The sequence below is a fragment of the Pelodiscus sinensis genome, chromosome 23 (genome assembly GCF_049634645.1).
Source record: "Pelodiscus sinensis isolate JC-2024 chromosome 23, ASM4963464v1, whole genome shotgun sequence".
In the NCBI taxonomy this organism is placed as follows: domain Eukaryota; kingdom Metazoa; phylum Chordata; order Testudines; family Trionychidae; genus Pelodiscus; species Pelodiscus sinensis.
This window is the reverse complement of record NC_134733.1, coordinates 823,755-846,415: the sequence shown is the minus strand read 5'-3', so window position 1 is coordinate 846,415 and position 22,661 is coordinate 823,755. Positions and strand designations below refer to the sequence as shown.

General features: G+C 44.6%; 1 protein-coding gene across 6 annotated transcripts in view; it reads right to left on the bottom strand.

Moving 5' to 3' along the window:
- The window catches only part of SPEN (spen family transcriptional repressor), a 147,348-nt gene that overhangs the window by 23,077 nt on the left and 101,610 nt on the right, over positions 1-22,661 (bottom strand). For all 6 annotated transcript variants that reach the window (XM_075906122.1, XM_075906123.1, XM_075906117.1 and 3 more), the window contains 4 exons: positions 19,699-19,859; positions 14,941-15,141; positions 12,591-12,742; positions 457-582 (listed from right to left, as the gene is read on the bottom strand). In XM_075906122.1, coding sequence (XP_075762237.1) covers positions 457-582; positions 12,591-12,742; positions 14,941-15,141; positions 19,699-19,859 — 640 coding nt within the window. The remainder of the gene's footprint in view (positions 1-456; positions 583-12,590; positions 12,743-14,940; positions 15,142-19,698; positions 19,860-22,661) is intronic.

The following is a 22,661-nucleotide window of genomic DNA, read 5'->3' as shown; positions in this document are numbered from 1 at the left end:
GCTTAAACAAATACAATGTTCATTTAAAATATTTTAAATTTTGTGCAAATTTAGTGCTTCTGAAAAATGTTAAACTGACAACTCTGGGGACTGAAATCTTTCTTCTTTTTCCCAGAACAGGTGCGGCAACAGCAGGATCAGTGCACTCTTCCTGTCCCACCAAATACTGACCTGGAGGGACTACCTTTAAAAATGAAAGGATGCATCAACCTCCATGTCCATTCAATCCTTGGTGCCTCTGCTGCAATTGCCAATAAAGTTACCAAATAATGTCAGTTGTGGTGGTGATTGAAATTATCACTATTTATCTGACCTACAAAGCCATAGCAAAAAAGGCAAAAGTAGTACAAAAATCCCTCTTCATTTCCACAGTCTAAGCTGACAAAGAATTACATAACACTGGAAACAAAAATTAACCAGGAGAAGGATAATGAGTTTACAGAAGGATTTCTTTACCTTGAGGCGGTTATTTCCAAGGTATTCCCCATCCATCTTCTTAATTGCTTTACATACGCTTGCAATATCACAGTATTGCAGGAATGCATACTGAGGAACTCCATTCACTTTCTTAATGTCAATATCCTGAAAAAAAAAACAGTCATGCCTCAGCACTATGAAAGCAAGTAAATAGACTGAAATGTATAAACCACATCTAAATGGATTTCTTTTTTCCTAAAAAAAGCCATGTATCACACAGCAAGCTTAGCTTAATTTACATAATAATCACAAAGATTATTTAAGCATTAGCAGAGGTGGTGCACGGTTTTACAGCTTCTTGATCCAGTAGTATAAGCAAACCATTCCTAATTCAACAAAAGCTCATCATAATGAAGTTAAAAGGGATGTTGCTGAACACCAACACAGTTAATGTGATCTGCTCACAGAAGAGCGGCTTGCACATCAAACAGAGAAACTCAGAACCATAACACACAGAAATACAGCTTAGTTTTTACCTGAGCAGGCCTAAAGGAAAATAATCTGCCTCAAACCAATCCTCGGACCTAAAAAGGTTCAGTTTTCCAAATAAACTCTATCCACCCTATTCCTATAAAGTGACGATGATGCTGATCTCTTCTCTTAAAACAAGGTGGCACTGATTAGATTAAGGCCAAAAAGAAGATGGCACTGCTGTTGACACATTACCTAAGAGACCTCAGGCATGTTTAAAAATTATGCAGAGGAAAACAATTTATCTATAACAAAACCAGTTTCAAATCAACTTAAATAAGAATAGGTTCAGAATTGACATTTGGTCAACATTTAGGCTTACTATATTGGCATACAGACTCAGTCTCAAAACAGACTCATCATATGATTCATTCCATTCTAAAAATAGAAGGTAGAGATTTGATTTTTTTAAATAGCACAAGCTTCTTTTGAGAGACATGTGCCAACGCTGGTGCCCTAATTCGAGTATAAATATTCAAGTACCCAAGGTAATTTATTAACTGTGAAATTAGTTTAAGGGACAAGGCCATAGTGTGACACAGGGGCAAGCCCACATGATCCAGTTCACGCCCGCCCTACAGCAGGGAGCGGTGCAGATGAAATTTGCTAGCTGCTCGGTGCTGCAGGGAGAAGAGAGGGAAGAAAAGGCTTTAGCATGCTGCCCCCACCTCCCCAGCAAAGTGTCTCAGTCCCTATTCACAGGAAACCGGCTAATGGGAACAGAGATTTTGGTGGGAAAAGTGGCAGTACCACTTAATTTCACAGCTCCCATTGGCAAGTTTCTGACCAATAGGAACTGAGAGATTTTGCTGGGGGCGAGGGCAGTGCGTAAAACCTTTCCCTCCTTCCCCATTCCAGTGGTGCAGAGAGCCACATGCACAGCCAGCCAGAAATCTGGGACTGCTTGGGGGGAAGCCTGCCAGAGCCAACACTGGAACCCCAGCCTCTTATAGAATCATAGACTGGAAGAGACCTCAATCAGCCCAGCAAGGGCTTTGTCAAACCAGAACATAAAAACCTCTAGGGATGGAGATTCCACCACATCTGTAGGTAACCCATTCCAGCGCGTCACCACCCTCCTAGGGAAATAGGTTTTCCTAATATCCAGGGCTCGACAAATAATGTAATCTACTCGCCCATGGCGAGTAGATTACAACCCGGAAGAGCTGGCGCAGAGCGATCTGCGCATGCACAGAGCGCAGAACCGCGCGGCTGGCGAGAGGGGCTTGCCGCTGCTTGGCGAACCCTGCTAATGTCCAACCTAGACCTCTCCCACTGTAACTTGAGACCACTGCTCCTTGTTCTTCCATCTGTCACTGCTGTGAACAGCCTCTCTCCATCCTCTTTGGAACCTCCCTTCAGGAAGTTGAAGGCTGCTGTCAAATCCCCCCTCACTCTTCTCTTCTGCAGACTAAACAAACCCAATTCCCTCAGCCTCTCCTCATAAGTCATGTGCTCCAGCCTCCTAATCATTTTGGTCGTTCTCCACTGGACACTCTCCAGTGCGTCCATATCCCTTCTATAAGGGGGGTCCCATAACTGGGCACAATTCTGCAGATGTGGCCTCACCAGAGCCCAATAAAGAGGAATAATCACTTCTCTAGATCTGCTGCCCCCAACTCCCTCCCAGACCCTGCACCCCTCCTAAATCCTTCTTCAGGCCAGAATCCTTCTCCAGCATCTATGCCCTCTCCTGGACCCTGCACCCCAATACCCCGCCCCAGGTCACAGCCACCCTCTGTACCCTCTTCCCTCCTGCCCCAGGTCACAACTCCCCCCAGACCTTCCACCTGCTCCTATACTCCTCCCCAGTGTTCCCTCTAAGCTGTGAAGCAGCACAGCTTCACAGGTAATTAATGAACTCTGCCTAGTCAGAGGCTCAGGGCTTCCTGCAAGGAGCAAACTGACTGGGTGGAGCTGATTAACCACCTGTGAAGCTCTGCTGCCACGGCGGGAACACTGCTCCTCCCGCAGGCCAGAGTCCTCTCCTGCATATCCCCATACTAGACCCTGCACCCCAATCCCCTGATGATCACAGCCCCCTCCTTCACCCAAAATCCAAAGACCCCACACCTCTCCTGCACCCCAGTCCTCTACCCCAAGTTCCCTTCTAAACCCAACTTCCATCCCAGCCCCTTCTCCCCCCTCCTTTACCCCCCCACCCCCCCACACACAGAAAAGTGCAGCCCTTGACTACTTACCAAAATCTTGATGTGGCTCTCATATCAGAAGTTACTGCCAACCTCTGGTTTAACTTAAGACTCATCCTGAGGTTCTTAGGAAACTAAAGCCAGGTCTACACTAGAAGATAAGTTTGAATTAAGATATACAACTCCAGCTACATTAATTGCCTAGCTAGAGTATATGTACCTTAATTCAAACTTTGATGCCATCAGGAGCTCAAAGGGAGAAACACTCCTTATTCCTTGCAAGAAGCAGATGTACTGTTGTCAACAGGGGTGCCCTCTTAGCCTTCAATTTAGTGGTTTCTTACTAGACCTGCTAAATCAAACACCAGAAGATTGACCTCCAGAGCACTGATCCGCAGTTAAGTATAGATGTAGCCTAAGGAAATCACAAGAGATTTAATCAAGAACTGGAGTTCTAGAGAAACAGCCTAATGACTGAAGTGGCTACATTTCCAAGTCTATAGACTAAGACTACTGCATCCCTGGCAAACTGTAATGTCCACTCACCTTTGGCAAGCAATTTCTTTTGATAGGATAATCCAAATTCATGTTATTCTTTACACACTGAAAAGGGTAAAAAGCAAGTCTACTTTGTGCCTGGTCTAGTATGTTTTCATGACACTTTTGCAAGGTTGCATTGTTACTATAATTCTGGCCTACTAGTAATGTTGATATGACGACACTATTTCACAAAAAAAAAGACATCACAGATTAACAAATTCTAAGGCCAGAAGTAATCATCTAGTCTAGTGGCCTCCAACCTTTTAACACTCAAGATCGCTGCTTAAATGTCGGGGCAAGCCAAGATCTACCCCATCCCTTCCCCAAAACCCCTCCCCTTCCTTGAGGCCCTGCCTTCCCCATTCCCCTCTTCTCCATCATTTGCTGTCCCCAGCCATTACTCACTCTCACTGTGTTGAGACAGGTGGTGTGGGTTCTGGGGTGGCAATGAGGATTTGGGTATGGGAAGGGGTGAGAGGTGCAAGCTCTGGGAGGGAATTTGGGTGCAGGAGAAGGTGCAGAAGGGGATGCTGGCTCGGAGATGGGGCTCCAGGCTGGAAACTGTTGGGCTCAGGTGGAGGGTTGGGGTGCTGAGCAAGCCACAGGCTTGTGACTGAGAGGGTGCAGGAGTTTAAGTTGGAGTGTATGAGGGCTCAGGGCAAGGACGTTGGGAGTATGATGGGCTCAGGACACAGATTTGCAGTGTGTGGATGGTGCAGGAGTGTTGGGGCAGAAGACTGGGGATGTGGGAGTGCTCAGAGCAGGAGGTTCCGGTGTAGGACAGGCTCACGGTTGAAGTCTGTGTGTTGTGTGTTTGGAGAAGTGTTATGATGCTGAGGCCAGATGGGTCTTGGCCCGGCTTCATTTTTAAATAAAACATTTTGTCAAACACAAAATGTTTCAGCATTGTCTTTATTTATGGGAGGGGCGGAGAACCTATTTTGGATCAGGGGTCACTGACCCACAGAAAAATCAGTCCGAGACCACACAAGTCAGATGCAAAAAACCAACCCCTCCAAGCCTCACTGATGTGGCCCCAACTGAGACACCTCCCTCGCCTGGCACTCCAACCCCATGGGGGGAGGGAGGAAGAGGTTCAAGGTCTCAGGCCAGATTAACTCTTCTGAGTTCCAGGGTTAGTAGAATTTGTGGGCTACTCTACACTCTGCGGGTATGTCTACACTACCCCCCTAGTTCAAACTAGGGTGGTTAATGTAGTCATACGAACTTGCAAATGAAGCCCGGGATTTGAATTTCCCGGGCTTCATTTGCATGTTGCCAGGCGCCGCCATTTTTAAATGTCTGCTAGTGCGGACTCCGTGCCCGCGGCTGCACGCCAGAGCCAACTTCTCAGGAAGCGCGCATGCTGCTCCTCCTCTCCCCCCAACAGCCAGCACACTTCCTTAGAAGTTGGAACTGGCGCGCAGCCTGGGACTTCCCACTCTCCCGTGCAGGATGGAAGAGCAGGTAAAACAGGGAAGGAAGTCCCTGGCTGTGCACCAGATCCGACTTCTCAGGAAGCATGCTGGCCATTTTGAGGAGGGGAGGAGCAGTGCACGCACTTCCTGAGACACTGGATCTGGTGCGCAGGAGGGGACTTCCCCCCCCATGCTGCAGGAAGCCGATGCTACCTCCATTTTCCTAGGAGGTTGTAGCGCCAGCACAGGCTCCTTAGGTGGTGAGAGAAAATGAGGGGGCATTGGAACACCTCATGATCGATTGGTCGTGCCCCTGCAATCAACGGGCTGGTGACTATGGATCTAGTTTGACCTCTTGTATAACACAGGCTATAGAGACGAGGAGTCCTGTGGCACCTTATAGACTAACTGAAGTGTAGGAGCATAAGCTTTCGTGGGCAAAGACCCACTTCGTCAGATGCACCTGACGAAGTGGGTCTTTGCCCACGAAAGCTTATGCTCCTACACTTCAGTTAGTCTATAAGGTGCCACAGGACTCCTCGTCGCTTTTGCAGATTCAGACGAACACGGCTACCCCTCTGATACTTGACAGGCTATAGAACTTCCCCAAAATAATTCCTAAAGCAGATTTTTTTGGAAAATACCCACTCTTGACTTTAAAAGAGTCAGAGATAGAGACTCTACCATGACCCTTAGTATGTTTGCTCCAATGGTTAATTATTCTAATTATACGGTTGAACATTTACTATTTGTCCAACTTCAACTTCCAGCATTGGATCATGTTAGATCTCTTAGCTAGACTTAAGAGCCCCCGTTAAATACTTGCTCCTCTGTAGGTACCTGTAGATGAATCAAGTCACCCCTTAGCCTCCTCTTAGATAGGTTAAATAGATTGAGCTCACTGAGTTCATCAACAGAAGCCATGTTTTCTAAATCTAAAATCATTTTCATGTCTCTTCTTGCCTCTCCAATTTATCAACATCCCTCTTGAACCGGGGACAAAAGAAATGCACATAATATTTGTGGGAGAAAAATCAAATAACTCCAATTGTGTCTAAGGGGGGACTGTGCAGGAAATCAAAACTCCCTAAAAGAAAACTGCTGTAAGGGTTAAAAGTTTTCCAGGCCTCTCTCCCTGTAACAGAGAGAAATCATCTTAACTCTAATCAAGACCCTTACAATGCCTCCTATCTCAAGTTCATGGAGACTCCTAGTCTGTCACAAATTGCCATGTAAACTCTCATCTTTGTCACAGTTTGCCTTGTAGACTCCTCACTAGAGTTCTCATGTGCCTTTGTTCTGTAAAACTTACTTCTAGCACTTCTGGTGTGAGCAGAAACATCTGAGTACTTCTGCTGAGACTTTGATATGTTAAAGAAAACAATCAACAACTAAACTGTCTGAACATACTGTATAAAGGATCCCTGAAACTCTCTCTCAGGGCTGCTGCTGCTGCTCACTCTGGTAGCTGTCAGCCTGCATTCATGCATAATAAAGTTTTCCTTCCAGATTTCTCTCCTGCCTCACTATTTTGACCTCCAGCCTCGGACCTTTCTGGGGACTCTGTACCCCAGGGGAGCGAGATTTCCCCAACATATTCCAGCAGTGGTTGCACCAGTGCTAAATACAGAGGTAAAATTACTTCTCTACTCCCACCCAAGATTTCCCTATTTCCATGGAGCTCAAATTCAGCTGGTTATCCACCGTGACCTTCAAATTCTTTTCAGGCACTATTTCCTAGAACAGCATCCCCCATACTTTAAGTATGGCCTATATTCTTTGTTCCTATAGCTCCACATTTAGCCATATTAAAATGCATACTGTCATTTTACTATGCAATCTAGACTACACATCATCAGCGAGTGACCTGTCCTCATTTATCAATCCCCAATTTTTGTGTCATCTGCAAACTATCAGTGAGGATTTTAGGTTTCACACTACTTTTATGGACCACTGATACTAATCTTGTTTCCTCAGGAAGCATCAGAAAAGTGTTTGAGCTACAAAACATACATGCCTGACCAATATGATTAGCTTCTATGATGAGGTAGCTGGCTCTGTGGACATGGGAAAGTCAGTGGATGTGATAGACCTTGACTTTAGCAAGGCTTTTGATACGGTCTCCCACAATATTCTTGCCAGCAAGTTAAGGGACTATGGATTGGATACATGGACTGTAAGATGGATAGAAAGCTGGCTAGCCTGTCGGGCCCAACGGATAGTGATTAATGGCTCAATGTCAAGTTGGCGATCGGTTTCTAGCAGAGTGCCCCAAGTATCTGTTCTAGGACCGGTTTTGTTCAACATCTTTATTAATGACCTGGACAAAGGGATGGATTCCACCTTCAGCAAGTTCGCAGATGACCACTAAGCTAGGGCAAGAGGTAGATACACTGCAGGGCAGTGATAGGGTCCAGAGTGACCTGGACAGATTAGAGGATTGGGCCACAAGAAATCTGATGAGGTTCAACAGGGACAAGTGTAGAGTCCTGCACTTGGAACAGAAGAATCCCAAGCATTGTTACAGGCCAGGGACCAAACTGGCTAAGTAGCAATTCTGCAGAAAAGGACCTGGGGATTATAGTGGATGAGAAGCTGGATACAAGTCAACAGTGAGCCCTTGTAGACAAGAAGGCTAATGGCATACTAGAGTGCATTAGGAGGAGCATTGCCAGCAGATCCAGAGAAGTGATTATTCCCCTTTATTTGGCTCTGGTGAGGCCACATCTGGAGAATTGTGTCCAGTTATGGGACCCCCACCATAGAAAGGATGCGGATGTATTGGAGAGGGTCCAGTGGAGGGTGATTAAAATGATAAGGGGGCTGGAGTTCATGACCTATAAGGAGAAGCTGAGAGAATTGGGTTTGTTTAGTCCACAGAAGAGAAGAGTGAGGGGGGATTTGAGAACAGCCTTCAACTGTTCATCCTGGATGCATCCTGGAGGTGAATGCCTGGCTGCGATGATGGTGTCACCAGGAGGGATTCGGCTTCGTTGGTCACGGGGTGCTCTTTCAGGAAGGACTGCTTGGCGGAGATGGAGTTCACCTTTCCAGGAGCGGGAAGGCCTTGTTTGGACACAGACTGGCTAACCTTGTGAGGAGGGCTTTAAACTAGGTTCGACGGGGGCAGGTGAGCAGGATGCACCAGGATGCACAGGTAAGTGCTGAATGTGCGGGACTGGGAAATGGGTTGGAAATGGGGGGGGACTACGGCCTATAATGGCAAGGAGAAAGGAGGGTCAGGGCACAACAGGGAGGCAAGATCAAATCAGTATCTTAGATGCCTATATACAAATGCGAGAAGTATGGGTAATAAGCAGGAAGAACTGGAATTGCTAACCAATAAATACAACTATGATATCATTGGTATTACAGAAACCTGGTGGGATGGGACGCATGATTGGAATGTTCGTATGGAAGGGTACGGCTTGCTCAGGAAGGACAGACAGGGAAAAAAGGGAGGAGGGGTTGCCTTGTATATTAAAAATGTACACACTTGGACTGAAGTGGAGATGAACGTAGGAGATAGCTGTGTAGAGAGTCTCTGGGTTAAGCTAAAAGGGGTAAAAAACGAGGGTGATATCATGCTAGGAGTCTACTACAGGCCACCTAGCCAGGTGGAAGAGGTGGATGAGGCCTTTTTTAAACAATTAACAAAACTATCCAAAGCCCAAGATTTGGTGGTGATGGGGGACTTCAACTATCCAGACATATGTTGGGAAACTAACACAGCGGGGCACAGGCTATCCAATAAGTTTCTGGACTGCATTGGAGACAACTTTCTGTTTCAGAAGGTTGAAAAAGCTACCAGAGGAAAAGCTGTTCTGGATTTGGTTTTAACAAATAGGGAGGAACTAGTTGAGAACTTGAAAGTGGAAGACAGTATAGGGGACAGTGATCACGAAATAATAGAGTTCATGATCTTAAGGAAAGGTAGAAGGGAGACCAGCATAATTGAGGTAATGGATTTCAGGAAGGCAGATTTTGATAAGCTCAGAGAACTTGTAGGTAAGGTCCCATGGGAAGCAAGACTGAAGGGAAAAACAACTGAGGAGAGTTGGAAGTATTTCAAAGGGACGTTGTTAAGGGCCCAAAAGCAAACAATTCCGCTGTGTGGGAAAGATAGAAAATATGGCAAAAGACCAGCTTGGCTTAACAAGGAGATCTTGCATGATCTCAAAATAAAAAAGGAGTCCTATAAAAAAATGGAAACTAGGACAAATAACAAAGGATGAATATAGGCAAGCAACACGGGAATGCAGGGGCAAGATTAGAAAGGCAAAGGCACAAAATGAGATCAAACTAGCTACAGGCATAAAGGGAAACAAGAAGACCTTTTATAAATACATTAAAAGGAAGAGGAAGACCAAGGACAGGGCAGGCCCACTGCTTAGTGAGGAGGGAGAAGCAGTAACAGGGAACTTGGAAATGGCAGAGATGCTCAATGACTTCTTTGTTTCGGTCTTCACCGAGAAGTCTGGAGGTGTGCCTAACGTAGTGAATACAAGCAGAGAGAGGGTAAGTTTAGAAGATAGGATACACAAAGAACAAGTTAAAAAGCACTTAGGAAAGTTAGATGTCAGCAAGTCACCAGGTCCTGATGAAATGCATCCCAGGATACTCAAGGAGCTGATAGAGGAGGTATCCGAGCCTTTAGCTATGATCTTTGAAAAATCATGGCAGACAGGGGAGATTCCAGAAGACTGGAAAAGGGCAAATATTGTGCCCATCTATAAAAAGGGGAATAAGAACAACCCAGGAAACTACAGACCGGTCAGTTTAATGTCTGTCCCAGGGAAGATAATGGAGCAGGTAATTAAGGAAATCATATGCAAACACTTGGAAGGTAATAAAGTGATAGGGAATAGCCAGCATGGGTTTGTGAAGAACAAGTCATGCCAAACTAATCTGATAGCTTTCTTTGATAAGATAACGAGCCTTGTGGATAAGGGAGAAGCGGTGGATGTCCTATACCTAGACCTAGTAAGGCATTTGATATTCTTATTGATAAACTAGGTAAATATAACTTAGATAGGGCCACGATAAGGTGGGTGCATAATTGGCTGGATAACCGTAGTCAGAGAGTTGTTGTTAACGGTTCTAAATTCTGCTGGAAAGGGATAACAAGTGGAGTTCCTCAAGGGACTGTTTTGGGACCCGTACTGTTCAATATCTTCATCAATGATGTAGATATTGGGATAGAGAGTACGCTTATTAAGTTTGCAGATGATACCAAACTGGGTGGGGTTGCGACTTCTTTGGAGGATAGGGACATAATTCAAAATGACCTTAGCAAGTTAGAGAAATGGTCAGAGGTAAACAGGATGAAGTTTAATAAAGAGAAATGCAAAGTGCTCCACTTAGGAAGGAACAATCAGTTCCATACATACAAGATGGGAAGCGACTGTCTAGGAAGGAGCATGGCAGAAAGGGATCTAGGGGTCATAGTAGACCACAAGTTGAATATGAGTCAACAGTGTGATGCTGTTGCAAAAAAAGCAAATATGATTCTAGGTTGTATCAACAGGTGTGTTGTAAGCAAAACTCGTGAAGTCATTCTGCCACTCTACTCCGCACTAGTTAGGCCTCAGCTGGAGTGCCACATTTCAAGAAAGATGTGGAGAAATTGGAAAGGGTACAGAGAAGAGCAACAAGAATGATTAAAGGTTTAGAGAAGCCAGGCTTCAAGAACTGGGCTTGTTTAGTTTGGAAAAAAGAAGATTAAGGGGGGGACATGATAGCGGTTTTCAAATATCTGAAAGGGTGTCACAAGGAGGAAGGAGAAAATTTGTTCCTCTTGATTTCTGAGGACAGGACAAGGAGTAATGGACTTCAAGTGCAGCAGGGGAGGTTTAGATTGGACATTAGGAAAAAATTCCTAACTGTCAGGGTGGTCAAATATTGGAATAAATTGCCAAGGGAGGTGGTGGAATCTCCCTCTCTGGAGATATTTAAGAACAGGTTGGATAGACATCTGTCAGGGATGGTGTAGACAGAGCTTGGTCCTGCCTTGAGGGCGGGGGGCTGGACTCAATGACCTCTTGAGGTCCCTTCCAGTCCTATTATTCTATGATTCTATGATTCCTGAAGGGAGGTTCCAAAGAGGATGGAGAGAGGCTGTTCACAGTAATGACGGATGGCAGAACAAGGAGCAATGGTCTCAAATTACAGTGGGGGAGGTCTAGGTTGGATATTAGGAAAAGCTATTTCACTAGGAGGGTGGTGAAGTGCTGGGATGGGTTACCTAGGGAGGTGGTGGAATCTCCATCCTTAGAGGTTTTTAAAGTCTCATCTTGACAAAGCCCTGGCTGGGTTGATTTAGTTGGGATTGGCTCTGTGTTGGGCAGGGGGCTGGAATTTATGACCTCCTGAGGTCTCTTCCAGGTCTATGATTCTATGAACATCAGGCTTCAGAGTTTATAAAGATGTTGCATGGCAGCTCTGTGAATTGTAATTTCTCAATAAAAGTCATGGCATTTTTCAGATAAATAGTATTTTGTGGAAGTAGGAGCTATAACTCCTCTCAGTTTAAAAGATCAATACCTCAAATGACAACAACTGAAATATTTCTAGATCCACTGAAAATAGTACCGAATGTACAACAGCTGCCATGAATAATAATTCTGTACACAAAATATCAGTACAGAAAGTCTAATATTGCAGACCACAATTATTGTCTGTAACGTAGATGAGTATTTGATTCTTCTGGAAAATTTCTCTTCAATTTTATCCATTTACACAATGTGGAAGAGAGAAGGGAATTGACATTACTATCATTGGCTCACTCAGATAAGCTTGTTCAGTGAAAAGCCAAACTTCCTCATGTCATCACTAACCATTTTGTTCATTGTCTCATTCTGCCTCATTGTTACAGAACAGACGTTGACAGCTGATTTCATAAGCAGAGCTCGACAAATCGCTGTTTCTACTTGCCCATAGCAAGTAGATTTCAGCCAGTCGCCCCATTCACCAGCGCTGCACGCATGCGCAGTGCCGGTCTGGCGCATGCGTGATGCAGGGCTAGCGAGTAGATCTTGCAGCTATTTGTCAAGCCCTGTTCATAAGTATGGTTAAACCATTTTTTTTTTTAATCTACCTTCATAACAGTAATACTGACATGGAAATGGAGTAGAGCGTATTTACCTACATGATAACCATTCATAACTTTTCTGTCACACTCCTATCCTGCAAAATGTATTTAGCAGTTTCTTGTAACTGTACACAAGTCCTGCAAGGTTATTTGATCTGCAATACAAGTGTGCTGAAACCAAATCAAATTCAAAACAAATACCTCTTTGGTACAGTCTGGCAAAAAAAACCCTGGATTTAATCAAATTGGATTTAACCTGAGGTCTCTTCCAACCCTATGATTCTATGAAAAATAACTCATAGCAATCATTTGATTGTGATTTTATATGCTCAAAGTGATTAACATTATAGTTTACTGATTCTTATATCATTCAATAATCTAACGTGCATATCTGTACTGAGGCAATGGTCATAAGTAGTTTATACAAAAAGAGAATTCACATACCACTATCCCTCCAAAGCGCTGAAAGATATTGCGAAGATCATGATAAGTAGTTGTTTTTTCAAGGTTACCAATGAAGAGAGTTCTTGTTGCTTTAGGGTGAAATTCATCTATCCTTTCATCCAAAGGGCGAAACTCATTCTCGCTTTCAGTTTCTAGACACCAGAGAGATGAAAAGCAATATATTGAAGAGTTTTCGGGTTTTGGAAAAACTTTTTTTTGGTTTAATACTAGAAACTGTTTGAAATTATATCACCGCCTTTAACAAAATACAGTTGTGCCATCTTAGATATCTGCGAACTCTGTTAACGGCAGGAGTTTGAAATCTATAATGGCAGGAATTTTAAATCATGCTACTATACTAATGCCAAGGAATCTGGACCTTTTGTTGCCCAAAAAGTTACAGCATTCTATCTTTGCTGCTCTATACATTTATTCTTTAAACAAATGTCTTTTATTACCAGGACTTAATACTACAAGCTTCAATGTATTCATATATGTGTTGATCAGATCAGATACATGGGAAAACGTATGTTTTGATAGGTCTATTTCTTTAACAAATAATTAAGTACGGTAGATTCCATTGCACTTGTTAAAGGCAGTAAGTGAAAGCACAAACTTGCGTACCTGCAGTTATGGCTTTCTTAAGTTGCATCATTTACAGGCCATCCTTGCTCTAAATCCAAGATAAGTCCAAGATATTTGGAATGTATGGTGGAGAATTTTTTTCCCCATGTTTGACTTCCATTTGCGCAAATCCTTTTTTTTTTTTTTTTTTTTGCACATGACTTAAGAGGGGGGAATGGGAGGACTTACAATGCATCAGTTCCTACAAGCGTCAACGACTTTAGTGTGGAATGGATGTATACTGGGGTGAGTTATAGCAGGGATGCCCTATATTTCACATTTCTCAGGGCCTTAAGGAATCTCCTCTTTTCACAGCAACACTTTAAATTTAAGGCAGAAAATAAATCTGTGAGGCTTCAACAACACACCTGAATTGTTTTGGCTGGGAGACAAGCAACTTCAAGTATTACTATCCAAATTTCATGTTGTACTGCAGCCATCACTTTCTAATCACGCAATAATCATGCAAGGAACTACCCTATTGGGGAAAGGGAGGTTTATGATATTTTTATAGAAAGGATACCTGAATGCCTTACACTAATTTATTAATTAGAAGATGGAAAGAAAATAATGTATAGTAAATTTCCGATAATCTGGCACCTTTAGGACCCAGGGTGTGCCGGATTATCAAATATGCCGGACTATCGGAAGGGGTGGCTATTAGGGGTCTAGGGTGGTGTGGGGAGGATGCCACCCCAGACCGCTCAAAGCCCCCCCTTCCGATAGTCCAGCTCTGCCCCAGGCGTCCCCGATTCAGCTGCTGCTGGTCAGTTTCAGCAGCAGCTGAATTGGGACGCCTGCAGCAGAGCAGCTGGGGTGCTGCTGGGTTGGTCCTGTAGCGCCGCCCCTTGGCGCTGCGAGATCAACCCGGCAGCACCTCAGTTGCTCTTGGGGACGCCTGGGGCAGAGCAGCTGGGATGCTGCCAGGTTGGTCCCGCAGCGCCAAAGGGCGGCGCTACCGGACCAATCCAACAGCACCCCAGCTGCTCTGCTCCAGGTGTCCCCAAGTCAGCCACTGCTGAAACTGACCAGTGGCTGACTCCGGGAAGCCTGGGGCAAAGCAGCTCTGCCTCAGGCTTCCCAGAATCAGCCACTGGTCAGTTTCAGCAGCGGCTGAATCGGGGAAGCCGGGGGCAGAGCAGCTCCAATGGTCCGGCTGCCCGGAGCACTTCCGGGTTCCTGATTGTGCCGGACCATCAGATGCCAGACCAATGGAGTTTTACTGTACCATGAAATAAGTTACTCCAAAAATGAATACTCTTTTACCAGATTTGAAACAATACACATTATTCTATGTAACCAATTTGTTTATACTTCAGAAGTTCAACATGTAAGATAGGCCTTAAGCAGCAAGGACTATGCTGACTAAACAGTGTATTATCCCATATTTCACTGAGGAAATGATGAATGGCAGAACACAATTTATTGGTCACTACAAAAAAATTATCTAACAAGGATGGAAGGCTTCTTTCACGGAGGGTTTCCTGCTACAGAATTTTTTTTCTTCTGATGCACCTAGATCAGTGGCATTTATTATTCCTGCTCTGGGATTTATTCTGTCATGTTTACGAGTTGCAAAGAGAGAATTTAAAGTAACAAGGAAGAGCAATTGCAATGTCTCTTCTACTCAATTTAATACCATTTTACAACAATTTCCATCTATTCACAACTCTTACGATGGTTATATGCCTAAAGGAAAGTTTAAAGTCAGCATATTTTCCCTTACCTGGTCCTATCCACGCTGTCACTTCTATCTGCATCCCAAAGAATAATTTTCCTTTTGATGCATTCAGTGCTTTTTCCTGATCTTCCTGTTGTCGGAAAAACACTAGTCCATACCGCTCTTCAGAAGCCCCATGAATCTGCACAGACGTCACCTTTCCATACTTCTTGAACTCATGGAAAAGTCCATCTTTAAGGCTTGTATCTAAACCCACACACATGTAAAATACAAGTATTATTTTCTAACATTATAATGCTAGACCGCTACAGAAGCCACAAACAGGTTTTGACATCCTAGCCAAATTGTGACTTTGTTTTTAATCTTTATTTTTCACATAAGTTACAATAATATTTTTTTAAAATGCATTTATGTTAATTTTAATTTATAGGAGCCTCTGACTGGCCCCCCCCCTTTTTTTTAAAGAATTGAGGACCGATTTTTATAAATCACGGCAGACAGTGGGGCAGCAATGGCTACTTGAAGAGGATACAACTACTGCTAACGGCATCAGGGCCAGAGTGATTATTTGTGGGGCCTTTGACTATATGGAGCGGGAGTGGGGCCTTTAGTGCATTATGGACTCTCATTATGACACTTAACAGGGATGTTGACATCGTGTAAACGATTAATCAATAAGCCTGATCTTATCAGTTAATCCTAATGAACACACATACTTCCCCTCGCCATTGCTGCCTCTGCATCAGAGGTAGCAAGATGAGGGGCAGGGAAAGGGCGGGAGCTGGTGCCTGCATGAAGACGGCTTTTAAGCCAGCTTCCCATGAGCACCGGATCCAGCAGAGCTGCATGCTCTTCCCATCCACACACTGCTGTGTCTGCAGTGCAGAGGGCAAGGGGGGGCAGGCGAAAGCCAGTACACGCAGGTAGCCAGCTTTCAAGGTAAGAGCCACAGCAGCGGCGGGGGCGGCTTAAATCCAGCTCCCTATAGACAAGAGCTTTGCAGAGCCACCTCCCTCCTTCCCCTGAGCTTTTGCTTCTGTATCAGAGGCGGCACTGCAGAAGGAGGCAGGGGAGGCAGAATGCCAATGAAGCCTCGGTCCAGACTGTGGGATGGCAGAGGGCTCCCCAGGAGTGGGGTCAGGAGCACACTGGCTGCTGGCCCCACCCCGGAGACTATAGAATAATCATGTAACTGTTAATATTTGGTGTGGTTACATGATTATTCAAGTATCATTACATGATATCTAACATCCCTAGCGCTTGTTTTAAAATGGACATACATATTTTGATCTTATTTGTATAGGTTGTAAGGAACATTTTACTTGTACAAAATATAGATATTTTTAATATAATTTGAACTTTTAATCATTGTTTTATATGTAATAGAATAAATTATCTAAATCTCCAATAGAGATTAGAGCCGTGGTCCCCAACATGGCGCCCACCGGGGGATTTCTGGGCGCCCGCTGGAACATCTGGGTTGGCCCCGCCCCCGGCGCACGGCACACGCATGGTGCCGGCTCCAGGCGCGGGACGCATGGGCGGCCCCTCCTCTGGGCGCGCGGCACATGCGCAGGTCCGGCCCGGGGCGCATGGGTGGCCCCAGCCCCAGCCCCAGGGCACATGTGTGGTGCCGGCCTGGGGCGCGTGGCTCGTGGGCGGCCCGGGGCGCGCAGCCCATGCGCGGTGCCAGCCCAGGGTGCATTGCCGGCCCCTGCCCCGGGCGCGCGGCACACACGCAGTGCCGCCCCCGGGCGCCCGGCTCCTGCGTGGCCCCGCCCCCGGGCGCCCGGCAGCCACGCAACGTTGGGGACCACTGGATTAGAGCCTGGAGCGGAGCCAATAATAGAGCGTGGGGCTACGTGCAGGGAACTAAGTGTACATGCCTCACACCAGCTGAGAACAGCATCAGCCCTAAGACAATGAGTATGGGGGCATGTAAAATATCATTGTTTATTTCTTTCATTATCACCCTTGCTGTTGGCAATACAAGTGAGCAGATATTACTAACAGCAATTCTGTAAAACAGGGTTGAACACATCAAACGAATACCACTGCAACATCTGTGCTAATCCTCTTGGAAAGACAATTGGGGCATGTAGGTTCATCTAGTGTTGGTAAAACAAATTATCTGAGATTTTACAAGATGTCTATGCAGGCCTGCCAACATGGGGAGGGCAAAGGGGACAATTGCCCTTAGGCCTGGTGATTCAAATGCGCTGGTGTCTCGTGGCCACTGCTACTGCAGCAGCGGCTGGAGCCCCGAGCCCTTTAAATCACTGCTGAAATGCTACATGGCATGCTCAGGGCAACTCTGAGGGCTGGCAGGGGGCAGGTCACAGCAGGCTCTGGGCAACACTGAAGGCAATCTGCCCCTGCTCCTGCCCCACCCCTTCTGCCTGAGCCCCTGCCCTCTCCATTTTGCTGAGGGGCCCAGCAATTCTGTCATCCCCCTTGTGTTTATCTGGAGGGAGAGAGAGGGGAGGAGAGAGAGAGGATGGCATTTTAGCAGCCTTTCCTCAGAATCCACTGATTCGCATCTCACTTCCTTAGGATACATATTACTCAATACATTCAAAGAACATTAGAATTGCCAAGTCAAGTACTCAAAAGCCAGAAACTGCAAGAATTAAGGCTGCCTGTGCATTAAGATCTCACACGTTGTCAACAGGATCCCGCTCTCATTCACTGCACAGGACCAACAGCTAGTCGAGACTGCACTTCCTCCTCTTTACTCAATGTATGATCACATGCCTTATTTAATGTACACTATCCAAACCCCACTCTGAATACAGAATTATTTCCTCATGGGTTTTTCTATGGTACTTATCACTACAGCAGCTGAATATATTTTCACAGATTATCCTCTTGCAGATAAGGAACCGAGGCAGATCGATACAGTTCTCAGAGCTCACCACAAATTTTGGGTGCCCAACTGGAGGTGCTTATAGCCTGATTTTTCAGATAATTTAGCACTTTCTATCTTCAAAGTACAGCTTTCAGTGTCTTGAGGTGCAGCTATGAGTGGTCACAGCCAGAGGTGAGCAACAATAAAATGAAGAAACCACAATTAGTGGCAACCCACATAAATATGCTTCAAAGACTTCTCCAGCACTGCCGAGAAACTCTGACAGGAGCAAGTAGCTTTCTAGGGCAACAGTGAACTGCCCTGAGCATGAGACAATCTCCATCTCCTCCTCTCTTCCCCTCGCTAGCCCTGTTTCATTCAGCCTCATTAGCTACACAACACAATACATTCCCAGATCACCATTCCTAGCATGCATTGAATAAGGCAGGGGATCTGTGCGGAAAAAACTGATATCTTGTTACTAAATGCTGAATGAATGCATATGTACAAGACCATCAAATTAAGATGCTCCAAGTCTTCCTCCTCTAGGCTCCTTAACACATCCAGTCCCCCTCTCTCACCCCTTCACATTTTACTCAGTTTTCTTCCTCCTTCACCACATTCCTGGGGACCAATAGCAGGGGCACTGAGAAAGGAGAAAAGAGCCTCTCAGTTCCAGTGGCTCTTAGTAACAGAGAGCAGAAATTGCATGGGAAGTCCTGTTCAAAAGTGAAGCCCTGGGCATGTGCTCGTTCAAAGCAGACAATCTTCAGAGAATTTAGCTGTCAAAGTTTATTACATGCTCTGTATATCTATTGCATGCTCTAAAGCATACACAAGCTGAGGTTTTTTCCCCCTCAAAGGATTGTAATTGGGTCAAATTTGTGTAGTTTTCCCATGATGATAGCAAAGATACATTCCCTACAAAAAAGCAATGCAGGGTCCTACAGTGTTGGACAAACTTCTTTCTATGCTACTAGCTCTGACTGCAGTATACCAGATTATATCTATACCACCACCTAGGTCAGCAAATTGTATGTTGCTCAGAGGTGTGAATATTCCACTCCTGAAGCGGCATAAGACACTAGTGTGCACAGTAGGGATGTAAAGCAAGCAATTGATTAGTCAACTAACAGGTAAACCTAGGCAAGTGGGGGGGGGGGGGGGGAGGAGGAGAGAAGCAGGAGCCAGTGCTGAGGGAAGCCAGGTTAAAAGCAGGTTGCCACCAGCACTGTGTGTGTAGTGCTGCCTCCTCCCCCCCCCCTCCCCCCAGCACTTCCGCCTCTATCAGAGGCAGCAAGGGGTGAAGCGGGGAGGGAAGAAAGGTGCACAAGAGGAGGCTGCCGTGAAGCCTCTGCCAGCAGCCAGCCCGGGCTGCCGCGGACTGGGGCTGCTCCAGTCAGCCAGGCAAGCAGGCTGTCTCCGTCCTGGCTCTTGCTGGGTCCAGGACATACCCCCTGCTGCAGCTCTTCATTTTAAACGTAGTTGTACACTGAAAATGCACAGCCACACAGCAGGGGTAGCTCCTGGACCCAGCACAAGCCAGGACAAGATCACATAATGGTCACTCCATTTGACTTGCCAGGAGGTGCTTAAATGTTAAACAATGAAAAATTATACATCTTACCCCTCTGAATTTATGCCTTCAGTGCAATAATATTGAAGTCTCCTGAATGTATCATTGTTCAAAACTAAAGGTTTTTCACATATTGCCTGACAATTATACTATAATATTATGACAGCAATAATCTTGAAAATAGGTTTCATAAAGCATGGCTCATTAAACCACACTTACATTTTCCCATGTAATGATAAATGGTACTATTACAAAGGTTAATAAAATATTGCATTTACTTAATACCAGGTATGCATGGTAAAGATAATCTCTCTAATCAGCTCCTATCCTCCCTTTCTTCTCTCTGACTGACTACTCTGATTTTACATATAGATTTTACCTGTTGAGCGCACTGGAAGATTTTGAACCTTAATCCCAAAACTTTTACGGGGCTCATCTTTCTCCAGAGATGGAAGCAGCTGGGATGCGGGTGCTGGAACTGCTGTAGACTGAACTGATCGTGCTGGAGACTCATCACTTGAGCTGCTGCTGGAGTCACTGCTATAAAGGGGTAAAAGAAAAAGCAACTCAGTATGAAGAGAGAAACAGACAATGACTGGGAGCTAATGGATGTTTTCAAAATTTAAAAAAAAAAAAGTTTTTTTCTTTGTCTTTCTGAAAGACCATAAAAAGTACACTCTACTGAATACTAAGATACTGTTCATATCCGTAGCAGTCAAAAGTATGCAGGACAGTAACCATTTTCCATATCTAACTATAAATTGTTATATTTAAAATGGCAATTAATACCAATTAAACTGTGCTACTGAAGAAAATTACTTAGAATGGATTATTTAAAAGTGTTTCCTTTTTCCTCTGATGCAGAAAACCAAGTTTCCATAGCACACTCCTGGTTATACAAAGGAACACAATCATCTTCCAAATATTCTCTTACAAAATCCTCAGAGGAGTAAGGGAGGAGACAGTCAAGGAAACAGAATATAGGTAAAATGTCAAATAGATCTTGTTACATTCCATCACAATGGAGAAGATTTAATTAAGTGTAGTACAGAATTTCATCAGCTCAGGAGTTGTGTGGGAAGACTGAAAAAATATACAGGTCTGCTGAGGCCTTAAAATCCCTTTCAGCATTCTCATGCATAAAAGGAAATGCTACGGCATTGCCAGGTGTTTCTGTCAATCTGAAAATTGGCCTCACAGTTTCTCCCTAATGTGGGAGCGATATCTTTAAAAGAAGATTCCCACCTCAAAACAGAGGACATGGAAAACTAACATCTCTTTTGAGAAAATTAACACAACTGTCAACTGGGCAACAATTAACTAAGTATATGTGAACCATCAAACATAGTTCACAGCCCCCCACTTGGAAGCAGGTTCTTAGGATCTAAGTCCTTTACATTTGTACAAGCTATGGAACAGGAATTACACACCAGATCAAACCCATAATCCATTTAGTGTAGTATCCTGACCAAGAGTGACTACTAAGAGATGTTCCAAATAAGAGTGAATAAGACAATTCACTCATGTGAAAAGACCATAAGAAATTTCTGAGGGAAATAAAATTAGGTAAATGAACAATACTGGAATACAACAATTCTGAGGGTTAATAAGTTGCAAGGTGATGAACACGTGAACAAATAATGTTAACTGATCCTATGCACTGCTTGGAAAAAGACATGAGCATCTTAATTAAATCCTTTGATCACTGGGACGCTCCAGGGTATCAGAATTTGGTTCTTATGGGCCAACTGCCCCTAGGGATGAGCATGAAGTACAGCTCCCTTCACAGGGAATGGAAGTAGCATCAAGCAGCCATTTTCATATTCTTGGTAGTTTATTATTCTGTCTCCCAGAATAAGTGTGTCATGCTTTGGACCTAGGGAGAGCAGGAGGATGACACCTGGGAGGAGAAAGGACTGTGGAAAAAGTTTGGCAGGATGTTAGACATGGGAGTTTGGAAGAGATAGGGGGCTGTTACAAGAAAGGAAAACCATGAAGAAATCTAATTTAAAAGGTGAGTACTTCTCAGAAGCTGTTTTCTGTTCTTCTCGGTCTTGTTTTTAAATTGTAATTAAGCATTCTGGGTGCTGGTCTTCCCTATGAACTTAGGCTGACATTCAGTATTAGGTCAAACTTATAATGAGCGTGTTTACACTGCGGAGTCCTTCCTGTTGATTTAAAGGGCTAAGTGAAGGGGCTGTAAAATGCCTACTACCCGCTCACCCTAAGCAGCGAATGTTATCCAGGATTAACACAGCCTGTGGAAATGAGTGACCATTACTAACTTTCACCACTCCCCTCTCCTTTTACTGCACTCTTGTCAAGTCACACCTGCCTGGAGTACATTATGGCCAAGCGCGAATGAAAACCCCTGCTATGGAGCAAAAATGAGAATCCCTGCCCAGCTGCACCAGTGGGTTTCCCATCCCTTTCCCCTCCTCTGCTGCACCTTGACTTTCCTCTGTTGCCCTAGCGGTGTCTCGCTATGTGTCTCGCATGACCTTCTTATCAATAAACTAGAGAAATACAATGTAGATGGGGCTACTATAAGATGGATGCACAACTTGCTGGATAACAGTTCTCAGAGAGTAGTTTATTCATGGTTCACAGTCATGCTGGAAGGGCATAACAAGTGGAGTTCCACAGGGGTCAGTGTTGGATCCGGTTCTGTTCAATAACTTCATCAACTATTTAGATAATGACATAGAGAGTATGCTTATAAAGTCTGCAGATACCACCAAGTATGGCAGGGATTGCAAGTGCTTTGGAGGATAGGGCCATAATTAAAAATGATCTGGACAAATTGCAGAAACGGTCTGAGATACACAAGATGAGATTCAAGAAGGACAAATGCAAAGTACTCTGCTTAGGAAGGAACAATCAGTCTCACACATACAGAATGGGAAGCGACTGTCTAGAAGGAGTACTGCTGAAAGAGATGGAGGGGTCAAAGTGGACAAGCTAAATACAAGTCTAGAGTGTGACACTGCTGCAAAAAAAACAACACACACACAAACACACACACACACACACACGATTCTGGGATGCCTTAACAGAAGAGTTGTAAGCAAGACAGGAGAAGTAATTCTTCCACTCTTCTATGTACTTATTAGGCTTCAATTGAAATAGTGTGTCCAATTCTGGACAACACATTTCAAGAAAGATGTGGAGAAACTGAAGAAGGTACAGAGAAGAACAAATAGAAAATATGACCTATGAGGGAAGACTGAAAGAATTGGAAAAGCGACAAGGAGTCCTGTGGCACCTTATACACTAACAGATATATTGGAGCATAAGCTTGCGTGGGCAAAGGCCCGCTTCGTCAGATGCGTGTGAATGAAT